This window comes from Notechis scutatus, chromosome 3 (assembly GCF_049901735.1).
Source record: "Notechis scutatus isolate UNSWTSFEM ecotype Mainland chromosome 3, rNotScu1.2, whole genome shotgun sequence".
NCBI classification, from domain to species: domain Eukaryota; kingdom Metazoa; phylum Chordata; class Lepidosauria; order Squamata; family Elapidae; genus Notechis; species Notechis scutatus.
This window is the reverse complement of record NC_142011.1, coordinates 60,315,710-60,340,986: the sequence shown is the minus strand read 5'-3', so window position 1 is coordinate 60,340,986 and position 25,277 is coordinate 60,315,710. Positions and strand designations below refer to the sequence as shown.

Here is a 25,277-nt window from a genome sequence, read left to right as displayed (position 1 = left end):
GGTCTCCTCCTAAATGTTCACTTCTTTGCAAAACTTTGCCCAATCCTATCTGACTGTGTGGTGATTCAAAAGAAAGTGCGTCTAACTTTAATTCTAAGGTCCAAAACTATTTGGCTTATTTGAGGGCATAAGAACACATAGAAAGAGCAAAGGTATTTTAGCAGATATTTGGTACAATTCTTGGAAATGGCCAATTTTTAAATTGGGTTCACTATTCAAAATGTTGAAATAAATTTAAAACTACTATAGTCGAGAAGTGAGCTGGTTTTAGAGAAGTCACCAAGTTGAGAGATGTAGATAAATGTAGCTCATAAACCTTTAGAAATATTGTAGTGCTGAATTTTAAAAGTATTTTTTATTTTAAAGTTCAAACAATAAGCTAGGTAAAGAAAATTGTAGTTGCCAAACTTGAATCAGTTAAGTAGCCACAAGACTCTCCATAGCCTAAAATTCATAGTTTGTAATTAAGAAATTCTTTGTTCAATATGTCCAGAATTTTTTTCTCTAAGCAACACAATGACTATTTTTATTTTCATAAAGTCTTGTATAAAAAGGTACAATTGCCCATTCAAGAGATCTATTGTGGCATGTACAGCAATATAATTATTGTAGGGGAAATAATTTCCTTGTTGCCTTGAGTATGAAAACTTATAGAGGACACAACAAGCTATAAGAATTAGAGCAATCTTCCTCAACTTGATGTTCCGCAGATGCGTGGTATTTTCACATAATGCCATTCATGCTAATTTCAGAACCTAGTTTATTGAAATGCCCCTGGAAAACAAGGATAGATCTTTGTTGTTTTCTAATGGTAGCCTGTTGGTTTGCAACCCAAATACCACCAGCTTTATAGAGCAGTGTTTCTCAAGTTCAGCAACTTGCTGAACTTGATGTAGACTTCTAGTTCATACTGGCTGAGGGAGATTCTGGTAGTTTGAAGTCCACACCTCTTAAAGTTGCTGAGGCTGAGAAACACTGGCTCAGAGTGAACTAAAATCTTAAAAGCCAGCAGTGGGCACTATTTGGCTCTCTATTTTAGGCAGTTTCTATCAGGCAGGTTACAGACCACATAAAAGCGCTGCTTTTGCCCTTTAAGTCATCTGGCGTAGATACAGAGAAAGTAGATTAGCAACTCTCCAATTACTTCATGTTGGTATTTACGGAGCTGGTTTCGCAGCAATTTGAAAGAGGCTGCAATCCTATACTCACTTACCTGCGATTAAGCCCTACTGAGCTCGGAAGGGCCTGAGTAGGACGCTCCTAATCCCACCAACGTACCTGAGATTTACTTCTGAGCCAGTAGAGTATCTAGGCTGTAAAATCGTTAACAGTCCTTTCCTAATCATGTTTGCTCAAAGGTGTTTGCGATTACAGCTGCTGTCTTTTCTTTAGAAGCGATTACTATGGCAACGGAAAGAGCTAAAAAAAAACCCCATCTTGCTTTAACCTTGGCGCTTGCGCAGTAACTGGACTTCTTCAGGCCGTTTAAAAGAAACCTGTTTTTTTTAAAAATCCCACCCTTAAGAGATGGGCGCGCGCGCGCAAGCTTAAAAGGCGGTTTTATTTCCTTAAGAAGCTTGGTCATTGGTTACGACAAACCATTAGGCGGGAGCGGTGGTTTTGATTGACGCTAAATGAACGATTCGAAAAGGGTGGTAGGCGAAGGAAAGTGCTTGTCCAAAGCGTGGATTGGCCAAACCGCGTTGCCGTGTGGGGCTTCGGATTGGCTGATTGTGCCGCCATTGGAGCCGCCACAACAGGAGGGGAATAAGAATTCAGTTGCTTTGGTTGAGTAGATTGTGTCCGGCTCTAGGATAAAAACAGTCTGAATGAGAGTTGTGAGGTAAATGGGGCGATATTGTGCTTGAGGCGGGTATTTTTGGGGGGTGCAAATTATCATCTTTATCGTTTCACTTCTTATCTATAGGGCGTTTCCCTCTCCTTTTGTAAATGATTCTCCCTTTTTTATACAACCCTGGGTTGAGGCTTGTAGTAAGGGTTCAAATAGGTTACTCAGATAGTGCAGAAGTGCCCGGGAAAATCAAACTCCGATCCTTAACTCTGCTACCACCTTGGATGCTCCCCCCCCCCCTTATTTCTTACTGGTTAGGCGGTGTTGCCGTGTTGGCAGAAAAATAAACGAGAGGCTAAAATATTGTTATCGGCAATATTGGTTTCTGTCAGTTTCCCTAAAGTAATTCGCCAACGTGTGGATTGTTCGTCCCTCAGCAATGTACATTGAACATGGACAGTTTTGTTAATGATTAGCTTTTCTCCAACAAATAATTGTGGTTAATGCACGGGGCTACGAATGAGGTTTACGTAAATCGAAGGTGGTCAGAGTATGCTTTTTATTATATTTTACTTATTAAATGTTTTTCCTGCCTGTCTCGTATCAAAACAAGTATTCGTGCTTCAGAAATAATATGAAAGAATTGCAATAGTTTAAAGGTCTGGGATCTGGGGACATGTATGTTCAACAAGGTTTCTTATTTGGCTATATGTCATCTTTTATAGCTTCTTAGTACCTTTCTACTTATTTGAGTTATTTGGGAAGCATCTTTCTTGTAATTTCACTGTAAGGCTTTTATGTCACTGAATCCAATCTCTTGCTCAGTATAGGCTCTAAATCAGAGGTCTCCGAGCTTGGCAACTTTAAGACTTGTTGACTTCAACTCCCAGAATTCCTCAGCCAGCAAAGTTCGCTGAGGAATTCTGGGAGTTGAAGTCCACAAGTCTTATAGTTGCCAAGTTCGGGGACTCCTGCTCTAAATGAAAGCATTCTTCCTAGGTGGATCTCCAGCCTTAATCTGAACCCATCCAATTGATGGGTGGTCACACTTCTTAGTAATTGGCTTCACTATTCAATTCTTCAATTTACTAAACAATTGTTTTCCTAAACTGAATCAAAAGCTGGTGCAAATATCTCACATTTATTGAACTAGATGTAATACTTACATGGAATCTGACTAATTGAAAATATAGTCATTTGAATGTACTGATCCTTAGACAAAGAAAAATAATGTATCTAATAGTATTTCCTTTTTCAATAGCATGGCACATTACTGACCCATATTCTGCTTATGGTTAAGCACAATTCCAAATTTATTTTCATATAAACTATTCCCAATCTGAATATTCCCTCCAATAGGCATTCCCATCCTATTTGATTTACTTTTCCTAGGGGAAGAACTTTGCATTTGTATCTCATCTTCCCAGCTTTATTAAATTTAGAGTTCTGTTTGAGTATTAGCTTCATAATTTGGACAAGAAACCTGACATGAAACGACTATTTTGCAATAAATGACAGAATAATCAAAGTCTACCTTCACTCCTGCTTGATGCCTCCTTCAAAAAAGTATTTTCTTCTGGATACAATGAGTGATGATGCTTTTATTCTTTCCTTCAAATATTTAACCCACAAAGACTTGCTTAAGTTCAGATGTGTCTGCTTTCTTATTTTATAAGCCTTCTTTTGATCCATATGTCTTTCATATTCATATGATCTACTTCTAAGTTTAACATGGCTTAGGAACTGGACACTTAAAGACTACCTGCTTCCACTCGTAATTGCACACTCAGTAAGATTGGGGGAGATAAGCTTCATCCTGGGTCTCTACTCCTCTAGAAACTTACTTTCCAGTGTCTAAAAATAGAATATCTCTTCTACAAAATAGTGTGATTTGTTTAGCTTAGAACAGCTCCAGTCTTTTGAAGTTTTTAAAGGCTATGGTTGTCCAAGAAGCCTTTGGGGACTGAAATGAATATGCCATACCTCCCTTCCCACAAGACTATGATAGCCTATATTAAACTGTTTTCTTTGTGCATTAGGTTTAATGATGATTACAGAGCATTGTTGCATTAGTTGAATTCTTATTACCAAGTTGGTTATAAGTGAAGCCAATTTATATTCTTGAGTAATTAGAAATGGGAAAATCACTCAACAGTGTTTCACAATGAATCCTGCTGTTGGTTTATTGTCCATATTTCCTAGTCATATAAATTGCTGCAACATAGCAGGTATAACTACAATTTATAGGAATTGTAAATTGTAGTTATATTTGTTGAAGTATAACTATGCTGAAACTAAAATATATCTGTTTAGGATTAGTGATACTTAACAATAGAAGTTATTTCTGTTGGGAAAAAAATGCTAAAAATTAATGCCAATTAATGTTCCTGTATTATATTTTCTTACAGAGTAGAAAACTCGAATTTCATACATACATATCATGGAACCAATTTCCCCTGAATTTCAAAACCAAAGGTATTGATACTTTGTTCAGATGCAATGGTTTTAAAGACTACTGATGTGGAGAGTGAATATTTGCACTGAAGATAATTTGTTTTTTATATATATAATATTGATTTAGTAGTTTGTTTAGTAGTTAGGTAGGCTATCAGGAATTTGCAGACTAAAGTAGTTTCTTATTTATAGTATGTAGTTATGGACACTAAAATGAAATATCTGAACATTGGTCATCACCTTTTTTCCAACTATACCCAAATCAAATATGGTAAATCCAAAATTGTTTTTTCTTTCAGAGGGGTTTGGGGAAAGATGCCATCCTTTAGTTTTCCTGCATCAAAATTTGCACTTTGGAATCCAGCTCCTATTGGAGAAAGCACTGTTTCTCACATAAGTTATAGGTAAGATTTATAATCTTTTAGGCTCAACATTGTAGAGAATGTTTGGGAGCACCAAACACCTTTAGTGATTTTCTTCATGTACCAGAGATTGGGAACTGAGTTAACCTTTAAATAATATAGAATGTTGTCATTAAAACATGGGTTTTCTTGGTGTGTAACTTGGAAAAGGGCATATGTCTATATTTAGGTAATAAGATAAATCAAAAGTTAAATTTTGGGAAGGATCAAAATGAGCTTTTTCACTTTATCAACTTGAATGTCATTTTAATCACTAAAGTTCTGAAAGACTTACTTTTTTAAAACAAATCTTAATCCCTTAATTTGGGGTAAAGTTGGGGCAACTGAATGGAGCTGAACCCAGATGCCCTTCCTGATGCCTACGCAGAGTTCACAGCAGATATTTTGTTTTTGAGCTGAGAAACATCTGTTGCTACCTAGAATTGAACTCTCAATTCTTCCGAATGAGAGGCAAGTGTCTTTACTACTGGGCCACCACGCTGTTCCTCTTCTGAGAGGCTTATCTATTACTGTAAAATATCAGCATAAGAAAAGAGCAAAGAATAATAAATGCATTACATCAGTGGGACAAAACATCCTGATCAAAAGTCAGAGTATTCTGTCAGAAAGTGTATCACCTCATCCTACTCAGGGCCTAGTGAAAGAGCTATGATTTTTCAGTTTTGCCCATACACACGTTTTGAGCCATACAAACCTCAGGGGAAATATTGTTCTATAATTAGGTGTACTGTAGCTGCAGAAGATGTTTATTTCCTAAATCCCACAAGATAAAACAAAACAACAGGAGAAAGTGGTCCCAAGATAATTAGACTGTAAGCCATGAAATGTTTTATAGAGGACAACATTTAAATTGTATGTGGAATCTTACTAGTAGCCAATGCAGCCCAGTGGGTAAAGATCTTACATGGGATGTCCACAACTACTATCCCTAACTACTTTCTTGACCAGTTGTAGCTTCTAAGTGGTTTTCAGGGTATGGAATGCATTGTGATCAATCAGATGGGAAGTGACTGAGATATGACAGCTTGAAATTGCTTCTTCAACTTTTATCCCATTGTTTCCCCCCCCCCCTGGTGTGCTCTTTAATAATTTTGGGGAATAGCTAAATATCTTAGTTTGGTATGTTCATAAAGAGTAAATTCTGTGTCTGTTATCTCTTAGGAATCCCAAAGTAATAATTGCTGAAAAAACACTGCGGCTTGCCCATCGTCATGCTAAGCAAAGTAGAAAGAAGCCGTTCACCTGTTTTTTAGTTGGCACTCTTGCAGTAGATGAAAGTAAGTATGCAATGATTCTATTTTTGATTGAATAAGTAAACTTTATAAATTTGTTTCTTTTTAACATGATTTTTGTGACATAACACCAGGAATAGAAAACATTGTACTGAACTTAGAATCTATTATTTACAACTATCTGTTTCATCACTAAGCTGATTCTACTTAATAATGTATGACCACCTTGAATTTCTCAGTCCCTTGCGTATATAAATGATTCAAAGATGCTTCTTTACAGCTTAGATTTATTTCAGAGTTATATTATTCTCTTCTTACATGGAAAGGAATTGAAGGTTTAAGTAATTAAAACAAGAATATTTTATTGGGCTCAAAATAGGATAGTGCACAGGACTCCACATGGTTGCTTTGAAAGCTGCACCAGTGTACACATAAGTCATATATAAGAAAGAAATTGAAGCAGGTGGGTACACTGAGTCAACAGGAAACTGCTTTTGAAGCAACTGCAAAATTGCATCTGCTTTAATGAATTGGAGATGCATCTTCATTTGTATTCTTTCCTATTGTATGTTAGTAGTCTACCTGTTGTGGAGTACATGGAGTCAAAATTGGACCTTTTTTTTTTATCATATTCTGAGTGCATTCTAGTTGTAGTCATTCCAGTTCTTTGGATCAGTTTTTATTTAGATTTTGACACTGGTAAACTTTAGGGGTAGTTACTATGAAATAAAAATTGAAAGCATGCTAATTGTCCTAGTTTTCTGGCATAGATGGTGAACGTGTATTGCTAACAGTAGACCGTTTTGATCCTGGTCGTGAAGAACCAAATGGTTTGGGGAAAATTCCCACAGCACCCCTTCCTGGAGACTTTTTCATCCCATGCAGAATTGGTGCTTCAGAATGTTCAACAAATGATACCATAGTACACACCTTTGAGGATTTTAACTTAGCGTTTAAGGTAAGCATTTGGGGAATATTCTTTTTATTCTTTAGAATGATACCTTGTCTTGACTAATATTTCAGTCTCTATATTATTATATTGCATATTTGAACATGTAAAATCCTTACAGACTCTCAATATCCCGTATCATTCATATTTTCTGACACTCCTTGGTGGCAGAAGCAGAGATAAGAACAATTGGAATATCATCCCTATTGTTTTGCTTATTCTTTTCAACTGTGTTGAAAACATATGGAAGCATGCCTAAGAAATTGTGCTAATGGTGATGTCTTTCCCTGTTTTAAACAATTCCTAATGATACTTCTATCTGAGATGCATTTTGATACTTTCTTACTATAGATACTGCATCAGAATCTGAACAGCCAAGATTCTTTGGAACTTTCCAAAGTGCTGACCTTAAGAGTTCACATCGCTTCAGTGGAGAATATGGACAACTTAAATTTTGATTTTCACTGGGCAGCAGTTACGGTGGCCAATGTTTTAAAATGCACTCCTGTGAAACCTATCCCAATAATTCCTACAGCCCTTGCTAGAAACCTAAGTAGCAGTATGAATATTGCACACATCCAAGGAACTTATAAATATGGGTAAGTTAATTTGAGTTTGGCAATGTCCATTATTTGTGATTCATTCAAGAGCAGTTTTTCATTGAATGCTTTCTAAGGGTTCCAGTTCTTAAATGAAATAAAAAGAGCCAGTTTGAAATAGTAGTTAAAGCCCTGGGCTAGAAACAGCAGGCTATGTGCTCTCGTTCTGCCTTAAAGACAAAGGCACCTGCATGACCTTGGGCCAGTGCTAGAATGTTGTACAGGCACACTCATGAAATGCTTCAAAATAATATTGCAAGGCCTCATTCTTTTAAGGCAGGTTCTAGAAGTTTACACTAACCTCCAAGAATTGTAAACTGAAAATACAGATTAAGCTGAAAAATGCTGTAATAATTTGTCAAAAATATTTAACTCAGCTATGAGGGAACACTGTCCCTTATACAGGTACCTAATAACAGAACAGTAAAGTGGATGGATGGCAGCTAAGAATGGAAATGGGGTAATGTCACAGTGCTTTCCTCCAATCCTTGATCCAGCATACCAACGTTAATTGAGCTGCCCTTATTGCTGATCCCTGTTTTCCTTGTCAGCCCTTTATGAAAGACCACTTCACAAAACAGACACAAGAAATACTCTATTGATATAATATATAATAACAAATTGGAATGCTTGACAGCATTCCCTTCCTTCCACCTTAAACCAAAGAGGGTCATGGTGGGGCAATCTTGAATTTCTTCCTTGTCCTTTCTTATATCCCAGGCTGAGTTTATATTTTCCCAATACTTGCCATGTGTCTTCTTCAAGGCCATCTCTCTACTCTCCTAACACAGAAAGGTGGCTGTCCTTATTGATTTAACATGTGATAAGTTTAAAAAGTAGAACCAGTTTGATGTAGTGATTAAGATATCAAACTATAAACTAGGAGACTGTGAATTCCAGTTCTGTCTTACATATACCGGTAAGGCCAGCTGGTTGATTTTGGGCTATTCGCTTTCTCAGGCCTAGAATGAGGCAATTCTAGGATTACATCACTACGACAGCTATACAGATAATTTAAATGTTTGGTTCTTCAAACAAAATATGAGTGGTGGTTTTTTTGGCTGGGTAGGGGTTTTGGTCTTCTTTTTAACCATTTGAAAGTTGCTGGAATTGTTTTCATAGGATAGTGGTAAAATTAAATGCATTAATTAATATGTAAAACTGCCAGTAGCCTGGCTTCTCCATTTTATAAGAGTAATTTCCAGTAATAATTAATTAATACATTGTTCTATTCCTTTTGGGTAAAATATATGCACTGACCATTTTTGTTTCAAAAGAGTGCTGAAAAAAATTCTACACAAAATTGTTCTCTTAACATTGTATCTATTGTGTGAAGCTTGTACATTTCTCTTATATTTAAAATGTGAAGAATTCATTCATGTGTTTATCTCCTTTATTTGCTATTTCTCTGGCAAAACCTTTTTACTAGTTTGGAAATCTCTTCCATTTCTTTAAAATCAGTTTTCTTTGTAAAAAAAAAGTCATTTGTTTTACTTGCAGTTATCTTTCAATGGATCAAACAAGGAAACTTCTTTTAATTCTGGAATCAGATCCCAAAGCATGCACATTGCCACTGATTGGCATGTAAGTATTTGGGTGATGAGCTTTTTTCCATAAAAAGTTTCTTCATTTGAATTTGTATTATAACAAATATTTGCAGTACATTTGCAGATTACCTCAGATATTCAGTAAATATTTTATTTCTATATGATATGCCAGGGGTTGTAATATGATTGTTCAGAAGTATCTTTCCTTCTCTGTTCCTCTAGCTGGTTGAGTGGACTAGTTCACATTCATAATCCACAAGTTTGGGCCTTTTGTCTGCGATACTTATACAGTTTATCAATCCAAGAGAGGTAATTATAATTACAATTAATTCTTCTCAACTAATAGTAATAGGGATTTTTTTCCTTACTATTACAGTAATAGGGATTTGTTTTTAGTGTTACAGTGATAGGGATTTTAATTTATTGGGCTTTTATATTATTTTATATTTTATTGCTAAAATACCCAAAGTGTATATTTGAAAAGGTCATTAACATAGATAATTAAAATAATTAGTAAACAAAATCAGAATTGGTAGATAGCATAAATTACTATTAAATATTTTGGACAATTAAAAATGTACCTCAGAAAGAAAAATATATAGTTGTAATATATAATGTATAAATATTATGCAAGAATAGGTAAAACAGATTTCTAGACCATAGAAATGTACTGTACTGTTTTTGTATTGTGCTGTTTTAGAAAGTGGGATAGAACTTTTTACAAGCCCAGCTAGATACCTGTGCCCAGTACATAATCTTATTGGAGAGGTCTTCTAAAACATGATCTGAACTAAACTTTTTAAATGGTTGGAGATTGTGTCAAAGAGTTGAGTATTTTATATAAACCCAGAGCAAGACTTTGCTTGCCCCATTGCAAATACAGAGAAAATTTATTTGGGAAGAGATGGCATCATCCTGCATTTACATTTACTTACATTGCTTTACAGACTATAGGAGTAATAACAAGTTTTGCACAGTAGTCCAAGTAGATAATGTAATTTTAATGTTTAATTATTTTATGATAAATGATGACATGCTATACAGTGATTGAGATTCTAGCATAGTTAGCTATATATTGTACTATATATTTTTTAAAACATGCTAAATTCGTCTCAACATTTGTAATTGGTTGGTTGGTTGGTTCAGTTTGTATACCCATCTCAAACTAATGACACAGCAGCGAACAATTTATGTTGTTGCATGGAAAGTCTAAATTTGTGATTTTTGCATTGCTTTGTATACATAATATTTTTCTTCTCTTTAGGGTGTTTTCTGAAACAGGAAGGTTTCTTGTAGTTCTTTTTGCTCTGAATCATAAAGATCCAAAGTTTTATGAATGTTTGCCTTATGATGGGCGTACTGAACTAGACTTCCAGCTACTTACATGCAAAGAAACATTACATCTGTTCAAAGTAAGTTGCTTTGACTTTATGTTATTTTGGATATTGAAATAGCATGGCTCTACTTTGTTTATAAGATCAAAATATATCAAAATATTCAAGAATATATACATAAACACACACACACACACACACACACACATATTTTCAAATTGTGAAATGATTTTGTTTATGGCTTCAAATGTCCTTAACACTCCAATCTCTTTAGAATTTTAAATGGAGCTTCCGAAAGTAACAGCTGCTATTGAAGTTTCACCACGAAGGAACTAATTAGGATTAAGACTGAAGATCCAGATCTAGATTTAAATTATTACTTAACCTGGGATATTTATTCTTGAGCTAGTCATTCTTTTTATCCTAATCTATCTTGTAGGTTTAAAAAGAGAAGAATATAGGTGGAGAATCTTGACAACTACCTGATTTTTGTGTGGAGAAAAAGAAAAAAGAAAAATTATGGATCTGAAAAGAATACTTTGGCTTTTTTTTTTTTAAAAAAAAAAACAAGTTTTATTAATTTTTAAAACACACAAATTATCATTATTCATTATATGTTTAAACCTTTTTCCCTTGTAAATTTAACAAGTCAGATAAATTATGATTCTGTTTTAAAACATTTCCATATAATATACCAAAACCTCTTATTCAATTTCTCTTTACTTCTCTTTACTCTTATTCAATATCATTATTATTATTTCATCTGTTTCTTTCTGACTTAGTTACCATTATTCTCATTCTATATTTCTACAAGTTTTTACCAATTCTCCCCCAAAAAGACATATACACACAACACACAAAACATAAAAAAATATCTTTTTGGAAAGTAACTTGGACCCAGGTGTCTCTCTCTTCATGGACTTCAATTATATTCATGCTCATCTTACATATCATTACTTATTTTATTTACCATTCTAAGCCTTCTATATTAACTTCTCCACATATTTCACACTTCTTAATTCTACCTTAATTAATCATCTTAGTTTAAATCATTATATTTGTATCTTTTGTCCATTTTTTATCATCCCTTTGTCTCATCCCTTATGAAAAAAAGAAAGAAAATCAATTTCTCCTGAAATCATTAATCAGAGTATGATGCCTTTCTATCTCCCCTAAGTTAATCAAATTAATCTTTAAAATAATATCTAATACCCAATCAGATTTTGCTTGGTACATTCTATCTAACTAATACATCCAACATAATTAAGTGCATAATTAGAGAATAAATCCAAATATTAAAAAGAAATACTATAATAAAAATTTTATAATAACATCAATACCATAATTTTATTAAACTCTTTAATTAAAACAATATTCTAAACCTCTCCTATTATTAAGTTTTAAAACCAATCATTTTTAAACATTTTAACATTTTAATCTCTTATCAACTCTTAAACCATTGCAATACTACCATCTCATCTTATGTACCTTGCAAAATCTTTTTTTTTTTTTTAAAAAAAATTATACTTTATCCATTATCCATAAAAATTCCTTTTTTCCATTTAATTTCAAAACGTTGTAGCTTTTCTCCACCTTTTCCCTTTCTTTCTTTTCCCAACAAACCTTTCTACCCCCTTCTTCTAGCCTCTGCCTTACCGGCTTCCCTTCTCTGTCGTATTTCTTTTCCCTTTGTTTACAATCATCATATTGGTTTTGCACTTTATTTTTCCCTTTCTTAAATGTTTTTTTAGATCTTAAATCCTTAAATCCTTTAGTTTTCTTCTTTTCTCTTCTTTTCTTTTCTTTCTCTCTTCCTTTTTTCTGGATCAAATTCTGAGATTCATTAAAGATGGCTCCTTCCTTTCTTTCTTGTTCCTCTGCTGTCTTCATCTGTTGTAATTTTTGTTGATAAGCGCCATTTCTAAGAAAAGGAAAGCTTCTTCCACACCATTTCTTAGTTCCTCAACAGAAAGAGCCATTATAAATCTTTTCTTTTCTTTTCTCCTTCTTTCTTCTTACAACAACCAGAATATTCAAAAGAAAATAAAAAAGATAAAACAGTCCCAAAGTTATCAATCAGTCCAAACCAAGGCAGAGTTCTCACTTTCTCCTTCTGGGGTGATATCAATCAAAGAGAAAGAAAGTCCAAATCTGTTTAAAGTCTTGTTACAATATATTCTAGTCTTCAAATCCTTAAGGCATCTGCTCCAACAAATCTTAGCATACAAATATTTTCTTTTTAATCCTCTCTCTTCCCACTCATCGCTTAAAACCAATTTCCACCTAAAAATAGGTTTCTTAATATCCAGTTATTTATTCCGTAGGAAAAGAGGGAAAGCTATCCTTTCAGCACCTTCAAGCAGCCGCTTTTTTCCTCTTCTGGCAGGTATTATTCAGAAAGTCATACTTTTCAGGAATTTTATTAAATATGTCTTAGAGTCCTAGGAGCCAAGAAAAACTTTCTCCTCTCAATCACTTTCTCCACTTCCTCCTGCGCATTCTTACCCGGCTGCCAGCTTCTTTGTGGCGGCCATTACGGACCGCCGCTGCACCGTCCTGGGAAAAGGGGTTCTGCCGGCCAGGGAGGGGGTCTGCAGCACCCCAAACCCTTCTCCGGATCCCCTACCTTCAGCTGCCCCTGCAGGGCAGCCTAGCTCCGCACCCGGCTGGGTCGGAGCCCCAAAACGGCTAGCGCGGCAGGGATCGCGCAGCTTCGCAAATCCCTGCCGCCGCGAGCCGACAAACCGGAAGCTCCCAGAATAGTTTGGCTTTTTGATTTCAACACTAATCATAAAAGATGTTGGGCCAACCATATCTTAGAAAAAATGCATTTTGAATAATTTACATATTCTAAAAGGTTTAATTGTTACTTTTACGGAGCCAAACTGAAAAATAGGTTTGTGGGATGCCTGCTGTTGATGAAAGGGATAAACAATTCTTCTCAATTTGGAAATAGTTATTTTAACTAGGATTATTTATTTTGCATCATTTTTTGGATTAGCACAGTAATTATAACTGCTAGAAATAGAAATACTTCAGTACCTCTATACTGCACCTAATATGATTGTTAGAAAATTGCAGCAATAATGTTATTTAAATTTTTGCTTCTGAGATTATCTATAGTAGTCATGAATCCCCTACATATACTGTAGGTACATAAAAACTTTTGCGCAATAAATAGTCAGCAGCACTATTGTTTGATGTAGAGAGGTGCACTTTTGTTGTGATTAGATTGTCTGGCTTAGTACCTATATTTATTTCATTTTAGGAAGTAGAACCTTCAGATAAATACCCTATCCAGTTTGAACTGAACTCAGAAAATATAAATGCAGAAACAGAATTCTTCAGAAAAATTTCAAAAAACATTCCCATAAACAGGTGAGTCATTTTTTATATTCTCCATGCAAATAATCTGTACTGTTTGTTTGCTTCAGTACAATTCATTTCCAAAGTTTTTACAATATCTTGCATTAATAAAGATTTTCAATAGGAATAATTAGTAGCTATCAGATAGGTATTCCTGTCTGCTGCCATGTGAAATGTATCTTCCAGAAAAGTAGAAGAAAAGACAATAGGATTTTTTAGATTGTTCGTTTCATTAACACAATAAATTGTAATTTATTATCCAAAAGTATACCCAAGAGATATCAGGCAATATGTGTGTATTTACATTTTTGTAGATTTTACTTTCTAATCTCACAGTATAAATTTTCTTTATTGAAAAACTGTATTAGGAGAAACACTATTCCTCTAACCAAGAAACAAATGTAATATTTGTTGATAAAATAAAATTAAAAAATTAAGAGACAATAAAATGTATATGTATTACCTGACTTGTTTATAAATAGTTGTTCAGCTTTCTCTTGTTTAATAATGATCATAAAATGTGTAAATTGCCATGACATGTCAATGAGTTGCAGATACTGTTTAAAGCTACTATATTATAAAATGGTATATTGCATATAAGAATAAGAATATTTAAAAATCTATTATTTGTAAAATGTTACAGGAGTAAAAAAAAATAGATGACAAAGTTATTTTTTACTAGTTTTATAAAATTTTATTTTTTTATAGTTTATCCGTAGATTGTTCACCCAATAAACTTTCTGTCAGTGATCATGACTCTGGTGTGGAAGACGATGCATCTCCAAGACCTTTTCCCCGTCCTCATCCCATCAACCAACCGGTATATTCTCAATTTCTTGTCTGAAACCGATCACAATAAATTAGCTTTGTAGAATTTATTTTGAGTAACTGGTATTACTGGTATTCCGCTTCAGAGTTCTTTCAGATAAGTGTTATATCATAATCCTGCCACTAGGTTGTACTACAGGACTCTTAACCCTTTATTGCTGCTTTATCTTCAAATTAAGTTTGAACAAGGCACTTTCTTAGGACTCTGCATAATTATGCTGTGGGAATATGCAAAACTAGCTGAACCATGGCAAAATTACTTGACTCAATAAAATAGGGAGGTGTTCTCACAACATATTGACACAAGAGCTAGCCAAAGTGTGGATATACTGATATGCTTATTAAGAACTTAAATGAATGCCAACTGAATTGAATTGGTTTTGTTTTTTTCCTATTTCTAAACTGAAAGTAAATCAGTAATAGAAAATCAGTAGCTGCAAACATTAGGTTTTATAGTGTTACATTGGGTAAAGCATTTTTACAGTCTTTTTCTTCATGTGCTCCTCACATTAAGCAGTTGCCGTGTAAGATTAAGAGTATCTTGGCGACATTTCGGTGAGGTTCCACTCGCCATCCTCAGGCTGGTGCTTTCGGCTTCGTGCCAGTGCAAGCAGTGGCACGAAGCCAAAAGCACCAGCCTGAGGATGGTGAGTGGGACCTCACCGAAACATCGCCAAGATATTCTTAATCTTACACGGGAAAAGACCCGAACACACCGAGACCTACATACCTATACCTGTGAAAATGTACGAATATTTATATATATTTAGATTTTCACAAACATATATATATATATGTTATATATATGTGTGTGTGTGTGTGTTATATATGTATATGTTTTATAGATATATATATTGATTGCTAATGCCTCATTGGAAGGGTATCATATTTTAGGCCTCCTGGTAGAGACATATTCAGTAGAGACATATTCAGCCGGTTTGGACTGGTTCTAGCAAATTGGTATTTCCGACAATCAGCTGACCCTGCCCTATCCTGTCCTATATTTCCGTCTTTTTCAGCTCAGCTGATTCACGTGGCACAGTGGTTTAGCACGCCTCAGCTGTCCTACTTGGGCTGCCCTAGATGGAAAGCTGTAATGTTTCAAATTGGCGTTTTTCGAATGCTGCACACGCTTTGAACGCAGTCACAGAACCGGTTCTTAAACCAGTTGCAGCCCACCACTGGACATACTTCTTTTTGTTACAGTGTACACCTAATCTTATTCTTTCTCTTTGCACTAAGTTCTATACAGGGTGTAGATGATAAGAGAAAAATACTTCAGATTAATTTGGTAAACTAAGAATTCATAAATATTTTTATTTTTGAACTGTCTTGGTTTCCAGATGACTGAGATCCACCCTTCAGTTCCTGAGCTGTCCATTGTACTTGAAGGCATCTCCACAGAATCTGTACCAACATCCAAACATGCTGTGATTAAAAATCAATCTTCATTTGTACACCAACCTGCTAAGATGGCATATTCTGTAGCGCATGCTCCCCAGCAGTCTCAGAGCTCTGATGCTGGAAGACAGATCTTTGCTTTGGGTGCCAGAGAGCCTCCTCCAAAGCAAATACCAAGTCATCTGAAACACAGGCTTGCATCTTTAAAACCTAACAAAGGACTGCAGTCTCCACTACAACTGCAGTCCAGTCCAGCTGGCTCTCAAGCAAAAAAGGGCTGTGTACCTACTTCTTCTCCTTCAATATCCTGTAACGAATTTCCACAAAATACATCTCTGCTTCAAGGTGCAATTCCTTCTGAAAGACCCTTGGCAAATAGTGATGATGTTCCACAGAAAGGAGAACTTTCTACTAATGGCTTTTCAGCACAAAAATCCAACAAAGCTCCTGTGGTTTCCCAGTATCCCTGGCATGCTTGTACACTATCACCATCTTATCTGGGAAGACCTCTGGGAGTTCGGGTACCAATTCAAGGTCCATCATGCTGTTCTCCTTGTATTTGCAACTGTCAGCAATATGGCCATATACAATATAATCCAGCAAATGTTTGGCAAGGTTTATGTAATGACAGCCCTGAAAATCATTCAGGTCCTACCCAGGAGAGTACAAAATTAATGTTCCATCAGAATCAAGAATATGTAAATGGCGGCTGCAATCCAGTGTATGCCACAAGTAGCCCTATTAATGTAGGCCATCATGGAATAATAGGGAATTGTTCTGTTAATAATAACACATCCGCTGCAGTAAGAATGTCATCTCCAGTAAATCCTGGTAGTGCACAGTCACATACAACACATTCAGCTTGTATGCATCTTCCTGCTGCAAATGCAGTATCAGATAATGAAATGGAATTATCTTCAGATGTTTACAGAATTCTTGGTGAACAGCATAGGCAAATCAAGCTACTACAGGCTCAGGTTGGTTGGGTTATTTCAATTATCTATTTGGCTTACTGAAGTATGAGTACTCTTTCACATCATTGGTGTGACTTTCAAACTCGGGAGTTTGAATTTGGGAGTTTCTGTTTCAATCTCTGAGGCAAGTAGAAGTTTTAATGTAACTGGATAGTAGTGTGTTTTTATTGTTACCATTTCTCATGCTGGAAAGTCAATATTGAACAGAAGCTAGCTAAATTAATGATTTTCTTTAATTTCAACTACCTATTTCTGTGTGCTGTGGTATGCTGCCCTACTTTATCTTATATATGAAAGGGGCTTTAAAACACTGCCTTATGTAGTTCATAGACAGGAAAACAGTTTTCAATATATGTAGGATAAATTGTTATCAAGTAATTCATACTAATTGGTTCTCCTTTTACCCAGACTGTTCAGTTAACACAGATTTTGTTTACAGATCCAGCAGCTTTTAGAGGCACAAACTCTTCACTCCTGTGCTTCCAGATCCATAGAAAACAATAGCATACAGTCTGAGAAGCAAGTAGAATTTGTTGCTATGGAAACCCAGTCTTCTCCAGGATTACACATGAAGAAAAGTATCAGCATTGCAGTGAGTACAGGTAATGTTTTATTGTACATTTTCTTTAAATGACACTAAACTCGGGGGGAATGCTAAGCATTGGAGCCATTTTGTTCTGCTTGTTCATAGTTTGATGAATCTGTCCTTTAATCTCTGCAGAAACCTACTTAGTGTCCCTTGCTATAATATAACAATATGTTTCAGATTTACAATTTTGTAAATTATTTTTTTAATTTAGTTTGCTTATAACTAACATAAAGCAAATGTCAACATGTTTTTTAAAAAACCCTACCAGGTATATCTTGACACATTAGGCCTCTGTTACTAAAGAGGTATTTTCTAATGGGATCATAGAACCCTCAGTCCTGGTTAGAATTATGTATGCCAGTTTTAGGATTATAAACCAGCACCACATACAGAGGCAAACTGGTGATAGATTAGCATTTTTTGTTGTTTAACAAATGTTGCATGTGCAGTAAGAATTAGCCAGTACAGTAATCAGACCAGTTATATCAGAAATGCAGTAAGTGCATTGTAAATGGTGCAAAGTTGTTTCAAGATGTACATCACATACGGTGTATAGTGCAGCAGCCTAGTTTAAATTGCACAGTATTTTTATTTGATTTCCTACAGGTGCCAGCTTGTTTTGGAATACCCCTTTGGAAAAGAAGAAAGAGTCTGTGAAAGAAGATGAAGTTGAAATTTCCAACGAAGACATCACTATTTCTTTGAGTGCAGAAAAGGACAGTAGTCAAACAAGCATTGCCTCTTCATTAAAAGCTGTTGATATACCCAGCTTTGTTGATAGTGTCCATATTGTTGAAGGAGGAACTAATCAGTCTTCTGCAGGCCTGTGGTAATTTTTTTTAAAGTTGAAATATTCTTTGACTTCTTTTAAAGTTTACATAAATCTTTTGTTATGTTTAAGTCACCTGTGATTCCACCCCCACCCCCCCAAGAACTGAAGCGAGTATTGTAATTGACTTGTAGTATTGGCTTGGTTCAGCTCTATATTTGTGCTAATATGCTATATTGCTATATCTTATATTCTAAGGTTTATTGCTTATAGATAGCAGCCTGAATTGGCCGAATTGAACTGTTCTGCACTATGACATCTTATGCATTTATACCTCAAAATAAGTTGTTTATATATTTTCTATATTTTCCTCCTATTGAAAATCTAACATTTTAATACCAAGAATAGGATTCAAAAGCAGCTTAATTCAAAAATACTGTTTAGATTTGAGTCCAGGTAGCTATTTTCTCCATAGTAGTTACTTTAAATGAATTATATAGCAACTTCTATAGCAATATAGAATCGATATTTTGATTCTAGCTCCAACTTGGACATTTTGTCAACTTGATTTTAAGGGCTGTATTCCATTTGTGAATATCTGCTCCCATGTTGTCAATCTCAATTGGCCTCAAAAATTGGGATAGCATTAACTGTGAAAAATGTAAGGGAGCACAATTTAAGCAGTTGATCTCATCCATGCCAGCCACATTTTTGATACCATAAGATGTTCATACTGAGAGGTTTTACTCAAATTAATCCTTTGTGTGATTGTGAGTGCTCTGGTTTCCGGTCTCTCTTTTCTTGGAAGCCTCAACTTATAGTCAGGGAAACACCAATAGTTGCAGTCTGACTTTCTTCAGTATACAGGCATTGAGAAGGGATTTGCTTTGCAAGGAGCTGGCTATCCATGTTTCTTGTTCTGGTCAGGAATAATACACAAAATAGAATTATCTGTATGATCAGAGTAATTAAAAACATATTTTTCATGCACAGATAATCAAAATGAATGCTAGATACACCCCGGAAGAAAATTTAAACAATTGGATTTAAACAATTGACACATGCAGCTCATAAAGCATTCAACAAAAAATATTAAATCCATATTTATTTTAATAACTGGAAAATGTTTTCATATACAAGTAATATACTAATGGAGATACTACTGTTACCTTCTGGTCATGATTATGAACATATTGCTTGCAGTAAATGAAGACAAACACTTAAGTTATTTCTGATTTAAGAGCTGCAGTGGCACAGTGGTTAAAATGCAGTACTGCAGCTACTTCTGCTGACTGCTGGCTGCCTGCAATTTGGCAATTCAAATCTCACCAGGCTCAAGGTTGACTCAGCCTTCCATCCTTCTGAGGTTGGTAAAATGATGACCCAGATTGTTGGGAGCAATATGCTGACTCTGTAAACCACTTAGAGAGGGCTGTAAAGCACTATGAAGCTGTATATAAGTGCTATTGCTATTGCTAAAAACTTAATAAATATTCTGAAATGTGAGAGTTTGATGATAATCTGAAAGACTTGGGAATATGAGATCTAGTTTAAGATATAAATTCTGCTACAATGATAAATCTATTGATAATTTAATTTAAATCATATCTGTTTTTACTAATAGTAATGGACCACTTGCCATAGGAATTGACCAAACTTCACTGCGGAATGAAAATGGTAACAAATGTTTGCAAACCAGTCTGTCAGAAGGAACTGAGAATAATTTTGAACCAACTGATAAACAAAATTTTGAGTGTACCATTACTACCCCACCAAATGTATCACCTGATGATCAAAAAATGTATCAGGATTTATTAGTAAGTTTTGTCTGCTCAATATAACTATTTAATTCTAGTGTTTAACAGTGTTGGCCCTATAAATTAGTTTGTTTCTATTTTTTTTAAAGTTCTTCATAGTAAAATCTTTATTATCCATGTAAAGTACTCAATAGGATACATCCAGTTTATTGTAAATATTTCAGAACTGCATTCTACTACTTACATGATTATTTCTTTTTAAAAATGGGACAAAATAGTAGGTTAAATTGCATAATTACTTAAAATTAAACAGAATTACGATATTTCAAATGTAAACTTGGACAGATTATTTCAAAATGTATACATTCTAAAGACTCATGCTAAAATCTGTTTAACTATAAGCTAGTGATATAAGTTGTGCATCTATGATTTGAGAGCTAGAAATAAATTGCTTACAGGTTTGCCTATGGTGATATGAATACATTGTCAATATGCTATGAATTCCTATGGAGATGTGATCCTGAAGTTTTATTCATCTAATTTTGTGTTCTTCTTTGTAATATTTCTATAGGGTCAGGTAAATCGATTTTTGAAGGAACCTGATGAAAGTGGTCCCTCTCTGAAAGAGGATCTGATTAAAGATGAATGCACTACATCCTTAAAAATAAACAAGGCACAAAAAGGAAGCTCAGCATCAGACAGGGTCCTAAGAGATAAAGATAGTGTTCTGAATGCAACCTTGAAGCAATTAAGAAACCTTGGAGTAAATTTTGATTCTCCTGAGAAGATTAACAATGTACACAAAGTGGAGAATGCTGGGTAATGGCAATTTACTGTTTTTTATTTATTGCTAGGTTTTATATAGTACCTCAGTCAGTATAATTCTGAGCTGCATACAAACAACAAATCAGTTATTGATGTCTTGACCACATCCTACAGATAACTCCTGCTTCCATGCATTATTATGCTCCAGCTATATTGGCATGGGCTTCCTTGTAATTTAAATCAGATTCTGTAGCATTAAGCAGTGTTTTGAGTTTCTCTAGCGAGGAAAGAGTAGTCAATTTATGTTACATGGGAACAAAATCATGTCAGGTTCTCCAGAACAGTGGTCGCCAACCAGTGGGCCGGGGACCACTGGTGGTCCGCAAGAAAATTTTGGTGGTTCGCAGAGAAATGTTACCCCCAAAGCAATTAATCCAGGCTGCTTGGGAACACAAGGCTTGTGTCGCATTGCAAACAACACGAGGTAGTGAGGGGAGGGGGGAAAGGGCGGAGGGGGGAACTTGCCCCACTCGCCCCACACGCCTGGCCTGGCCACCGGGCTGCTTCTTTCCGCTTCTTCTGCTTTTGCACGCAAGGAAAGCAGCAAAAGTCTTCCTTTCTCTCCCCCAAACTCTGCCAGAAATGAGTCTTTGGGACCCTGTAATCCTGCTCCAAGAAGCTGCACTGGCAAAGACTCATTTCTGGAGGAATTTGGGGGAGAGAAAGAAAGACTTCTGCTGCTTCCCTTGCATGAAGCCAAAAGTCTCTCTCTCTCCCTGAGAATGGAGCTTTGGTTGGATCCTGTGATCCAAAATAAGGAGTGATCGGTCAGTAGGAAAACGGGGTAGGAAATTTTCCTGAAGACTTTTTTTGGGATTTTCCCAGGGTCTCTGGTATGCGGGATTTAAAATTATGAGTGGTGGTCCCTGAGGTTTAAAAGGTTGGTGCCCCTTGCTCCAGAACACTGGAAAAAATAATGAGTACATATTTATATTTCAATATGTACATTGAGACACTCTAACTTGTGATAAAGGTAAAAGAACAGAAAGGACTAAAGGTTTGGGAAAGATGTCATAGTGTTTTGTCATCTAGAAAGGGGAAGTCTCAGGTCATCTAACGCAGGGGTCGCCAACCTTTTGGACCTCAGGGACCACCAAACTCATAATTTTAGATCCCAGGAACCACTAACTTGGTTCTGTGGGCGTGGCCTAGTTTGTGGGTGTGGCTTGGTCATGTGACTGGCTGGGCATGGCTTGTATGTAAATATTATAAATACTGAATTTTTTATAAAAAAGAGCAACTTTTACCCAAAATCAGGCAAAGCAGGCAGGCAGATTGAGTTGCTCACAGAATCACAGATTCATTCAGAGATCTATCTATCTGCCATCGGCTAGCTCAGTCTCTCAAATTTACTTGCCGTGAGTCTGCACTGAATTTGCTTGCAAGCAAACCTTCAGTCCTAAGGGAGGTTTGGTTGTGCTTAGCTAGAAAGCAAGAAATCCAACCATTTCCTGCTTCCTAGCTGATCTAAATCTCCTGGCACAGTAGAACAGATGATGGTCGGAAAAAGGAAAAATAGCAACTTAGCAGACAAGCTTGCCGGGTAAGAAGTGAGTGGGCGGGGAGGATTCCCGCGGGCCATGTGGGCTGAGCAGCCTTGTGTTTCTGTGCAGCCTGGATTAATTGCTTGGGGGGCGCTCTGGGGGTGAGATTTCTCTGCGGCCCACCAAAATTTTCTCACACCAGTGGGCTGCGGCCTACTGGTTGGTGACCGCTGATCTAGTGATCTAGTTTGATAAGATTTTTTTTCAGAATTATTTTTACAGTGTTTTTTTTTTCTTGATAAAAAAATTGTAATATCCCACCCAGAACAAAGTCTGGATAGCCTTGATTATTAGTAGAAAATTTGAAACATTGTTACTGTCTTCAACCTTCATGGATTGAAATCTGGTTTTTACTACCCAACATTAAAATTATTTCCAATTCAGGATTTGGATGCAATATTGAACCATTATTAATGAGAATGAAAACTACATTTCTGATTTCTTTCCTACAGTCTTGTCTGTGCAAACCTGGCCTATCTATATGAAAAACTTATCAAAATTTATAAAATTTTAATATTTAATAAAGCCACAAATGACTGAATATCCATGCAACTTTGTCTGCCTAATAATCTGAAATATATGTGACAGTTGTCTTTTGCAGTAGCTATCGAGAGATCAGAGTTACTGTTCAGCAGATTATAAATTCTCCTTTTGCACAGAATTGCTTAAAAAGCTTACAAGGCTAGATGTCAGTACTGCCTATCTACTTCGGTGGTGAGATAATCTGGACAAAACCCATCCTTATTCCAATCATGACTTGAATTGAATATAGTATATTATTTACTTTTTTATATATAACATCAACATGGTTTTTTATGGACAAGAAGGCATTATAAAGGACAGAAATAAAAGGCTGTTCCCAGACTTGCAAATCAGACCATCTATATTAAATTCCCCTGATAGAGACAATCTTACTAAAATTAATCACTTTATAAATTTCACTGACAATATGAGAGCAACAATTTATATGTCTTATTAAAGCTGTCAAATTAGGAAACTATATAGATACTAAAACAGATGGCATTCATAGTATATTCACATTTTATGATCAGCTGGTTATTAACAAATTGAATAAATGGTAATGTCAGAATTATTTTAATGTGTCTTTTTCTTTTCTAGTGTATTGGCTTGTATTAATCCTGAAGCAATAGTACCAGGACTAAACTATATCTCTTTTGCTAATGTTGGTATGAGTGGCTTAACTCCCACTGGAGCAGACCTGAGCATGGAGGCGAATGCTATTGCTCTCAAGTACCTGAATGAAAATCAACTGTCACAGCTTTCTTTAAATCATTCAAGCCAGAGAAATTCTGTGACTTCATCTTTACAGACTCTCCTGCAAACTAATACAGAAAAGTCTTTGATGGGCCTTGGTTTAATTTCTCCTGGCAACATGTCTTTTGCAACCAAGAGATATATGAGGAAGTATGGCCTTCTTCAAAGCAGCGATGGTAGTGATGATGAAGAGGAGCAACCATCTGAGAACTACAAGAGCAAAGAGAGCTTAGAGCCTGTTCTGCACTTGGATTTCAACCCTGTTTTAGAGGGCTTTGCTTCTTGGAAAGGCTCTTCTGAAAGAACTGGTGAGAAGCAGATAAATTTTGAATCGTCTTGTCACCTGCTGCATTCAGAAGGACCCATCTTAAGAAATGTTACAAATGCTGTTTTGCCACCCAGAATCCTGCACCAAAATAATGAAACTCCGGACCCCTTTTTTAAGGATTTAAAGCCAAAACTGAAACTTTTGCCTGGAGAAGCAGAATTTACACAGCATCCAGACAAAGAAAACCTAAATGTTCACATTGTGACTGGAACTCCACAAACTCCCTCTGTTGATAATTTAAATCAAACAGAAAATGTTAATTTAGTGGGCACTTTTCTCGATGTAAAACAACTCAGACAGCTACCAAAGTTATTCTGACTTATTTACAAATTACTGGCATCCCCTTTTCTTTCTTTTCTCATGGTTCAGAAAAATCAAGAGATGCTGCTGGCTAAATATAACTTAAAATTTTTCTTGCTGATCAATAAATGGGAGAGTGGTTCCTAATTTCATATTGAGAAATACAGCAGGTTGCACAATAAATTTAAGTCTTTATGCATACTAGAATACATTTACATTCCAAATGGTCATTGAATATAATCAGGAAACTACCGGTATATAGGGTATTTTTAAAGATGTTTTTATTAAATGCAACAAGAATGAAATTATCCATGGTGAAGCAGACAATGAGTTTAAAGCAAGTTTGATTTGAAGTGTTTACCTGTTTTAACTTTTATGAATTTTATTTTATGAATTTGAAATAAAATGTTCTATGGTTATTTGTAACAAATGCAATTAGGAAACAAAACTAGGTTGACAAATAATAACCATCTTATTTGTTTGACTTGCCATAAATACCCAACATTATATTCTGTAGTTCCTGATTTGTTTAATATTTTGTGTGCTGAAATAAAATGGCTAGACTATTTTTGCAATGTGCTAACTTTTAAGAAAACTGCTTAAAAATATAATTAAATCTAACTTGATTTACTTTATGTATCTATAAATCAAGAGGCTTCACATTTATATTACAAACTGTATGCTTAAGGAAGACAGGTGAACAAGGGACTTGAACAACCAAAGATAAGCTCTCATCACTGCTTTTCCTTACTTCTGAAGAGAGGAAATTTTCAGCCAAACTAAACAAAGTATCTTTGGTTTGGGTAAACAGCCTTCTTTACATTCAGATCTCCTTAGGTCCATGGATACCTTATATTCACGGTACATTTATCATCCTGTCAAATTATAAAATACTGTACTTATAATCCAAGGAGGACTAGATTGGTACATGCTAAAGAGATAATGCACACAAGCATTATGCATATGTTATTGAGTCTGACTCCCACTATGCT

The 25,277-nt window shown here is 35.4% G+C and overlaps 1 protein-coding gene across 3 annotated transcripts; it reads left to right on the top strand.

Moving 5' to 3' along the window:
- The first annotated feature begins 1,691 nt into the window (after positions 1-1,691).
- Positions 1,692-24,853, top strand: STIL (STIL centriolar assembly protein). Of its 3 annotated transcripts, XM_026665817.2 has the most exons (17): positions 1,692-1,843; positions 4,201-4,267; positions 4,546-4,650; positions 5,830-5,945; positions 6,671-6,858; positions 7,201-7,448; positions 8,949-9,032; positions 9,218-9,304; positions 10,260-10,407; positions 13,598-13,707; positions 14,404-14,515; positions 15,867-16,901; positions 17,338-17,500; positions 18,094-18,316; positions 19,881-20,073; positions 20,585-20,832; positions 23,502-24,853. In XM_026665817.2, the coding sequence occupies exons 2-17, from the start codon at positions 4,233-4,235 to the stop codon at positions 24,301-24,303; spliced, it is 3,897 nt and encodes a 1,298-aa protein (XP_026521602.2). In that variant the 5' UTR covers positions 1,692-1,843; positions 4,201-4,232; the 3' UTR covers positions 24,304-24,853. The 3 variants fall into 3 exon arrangements, with proteins under 3 accessions (XP_026521602.2, XP_087816348.1, XP_087816349.1); XM_087960222.1 differs by lacking the exon at positions 4,201-4,267 and having other exon boundaries at positions 1,748-1,843; XM_087960223.1 differs by lacking the exons at positions 1,692-1,843; positions 4,201-4,267; positions 4,546-4,650 and having other exon boundaries at positions 5,864-5,945; positions 6,658-6,858.
- Positions 24,854-25,277: the final 424 nt, after the last annotated feature.

What these genes read in the sequence shown, in the direction of transcription:
- STIL (XM_026665817.2), top strand. Translation starts at nt 4,233, where the DNA reads ATGGAACCAATTTCCCCTGAATTTCAAAACCAAAG. An exon ending in ACATTGCCACTGATTGGCAT is followed by an intron (nt 9,033 to 9,217) that starts GTAAGTATTTGG and finishes CTGTTCCTCTAG; the next exon opens with CTGGTTGAGTGGACTAGTTC. An exon ending in CACAAAGTGGAGAATGCTGG is followed by an intron (nt 20,833 to 23,501) that starts GTAATGGCAATT and finishes TTTCTTTTCTAG; the next exon opens with TGTATTGGCTTGTATTAATC.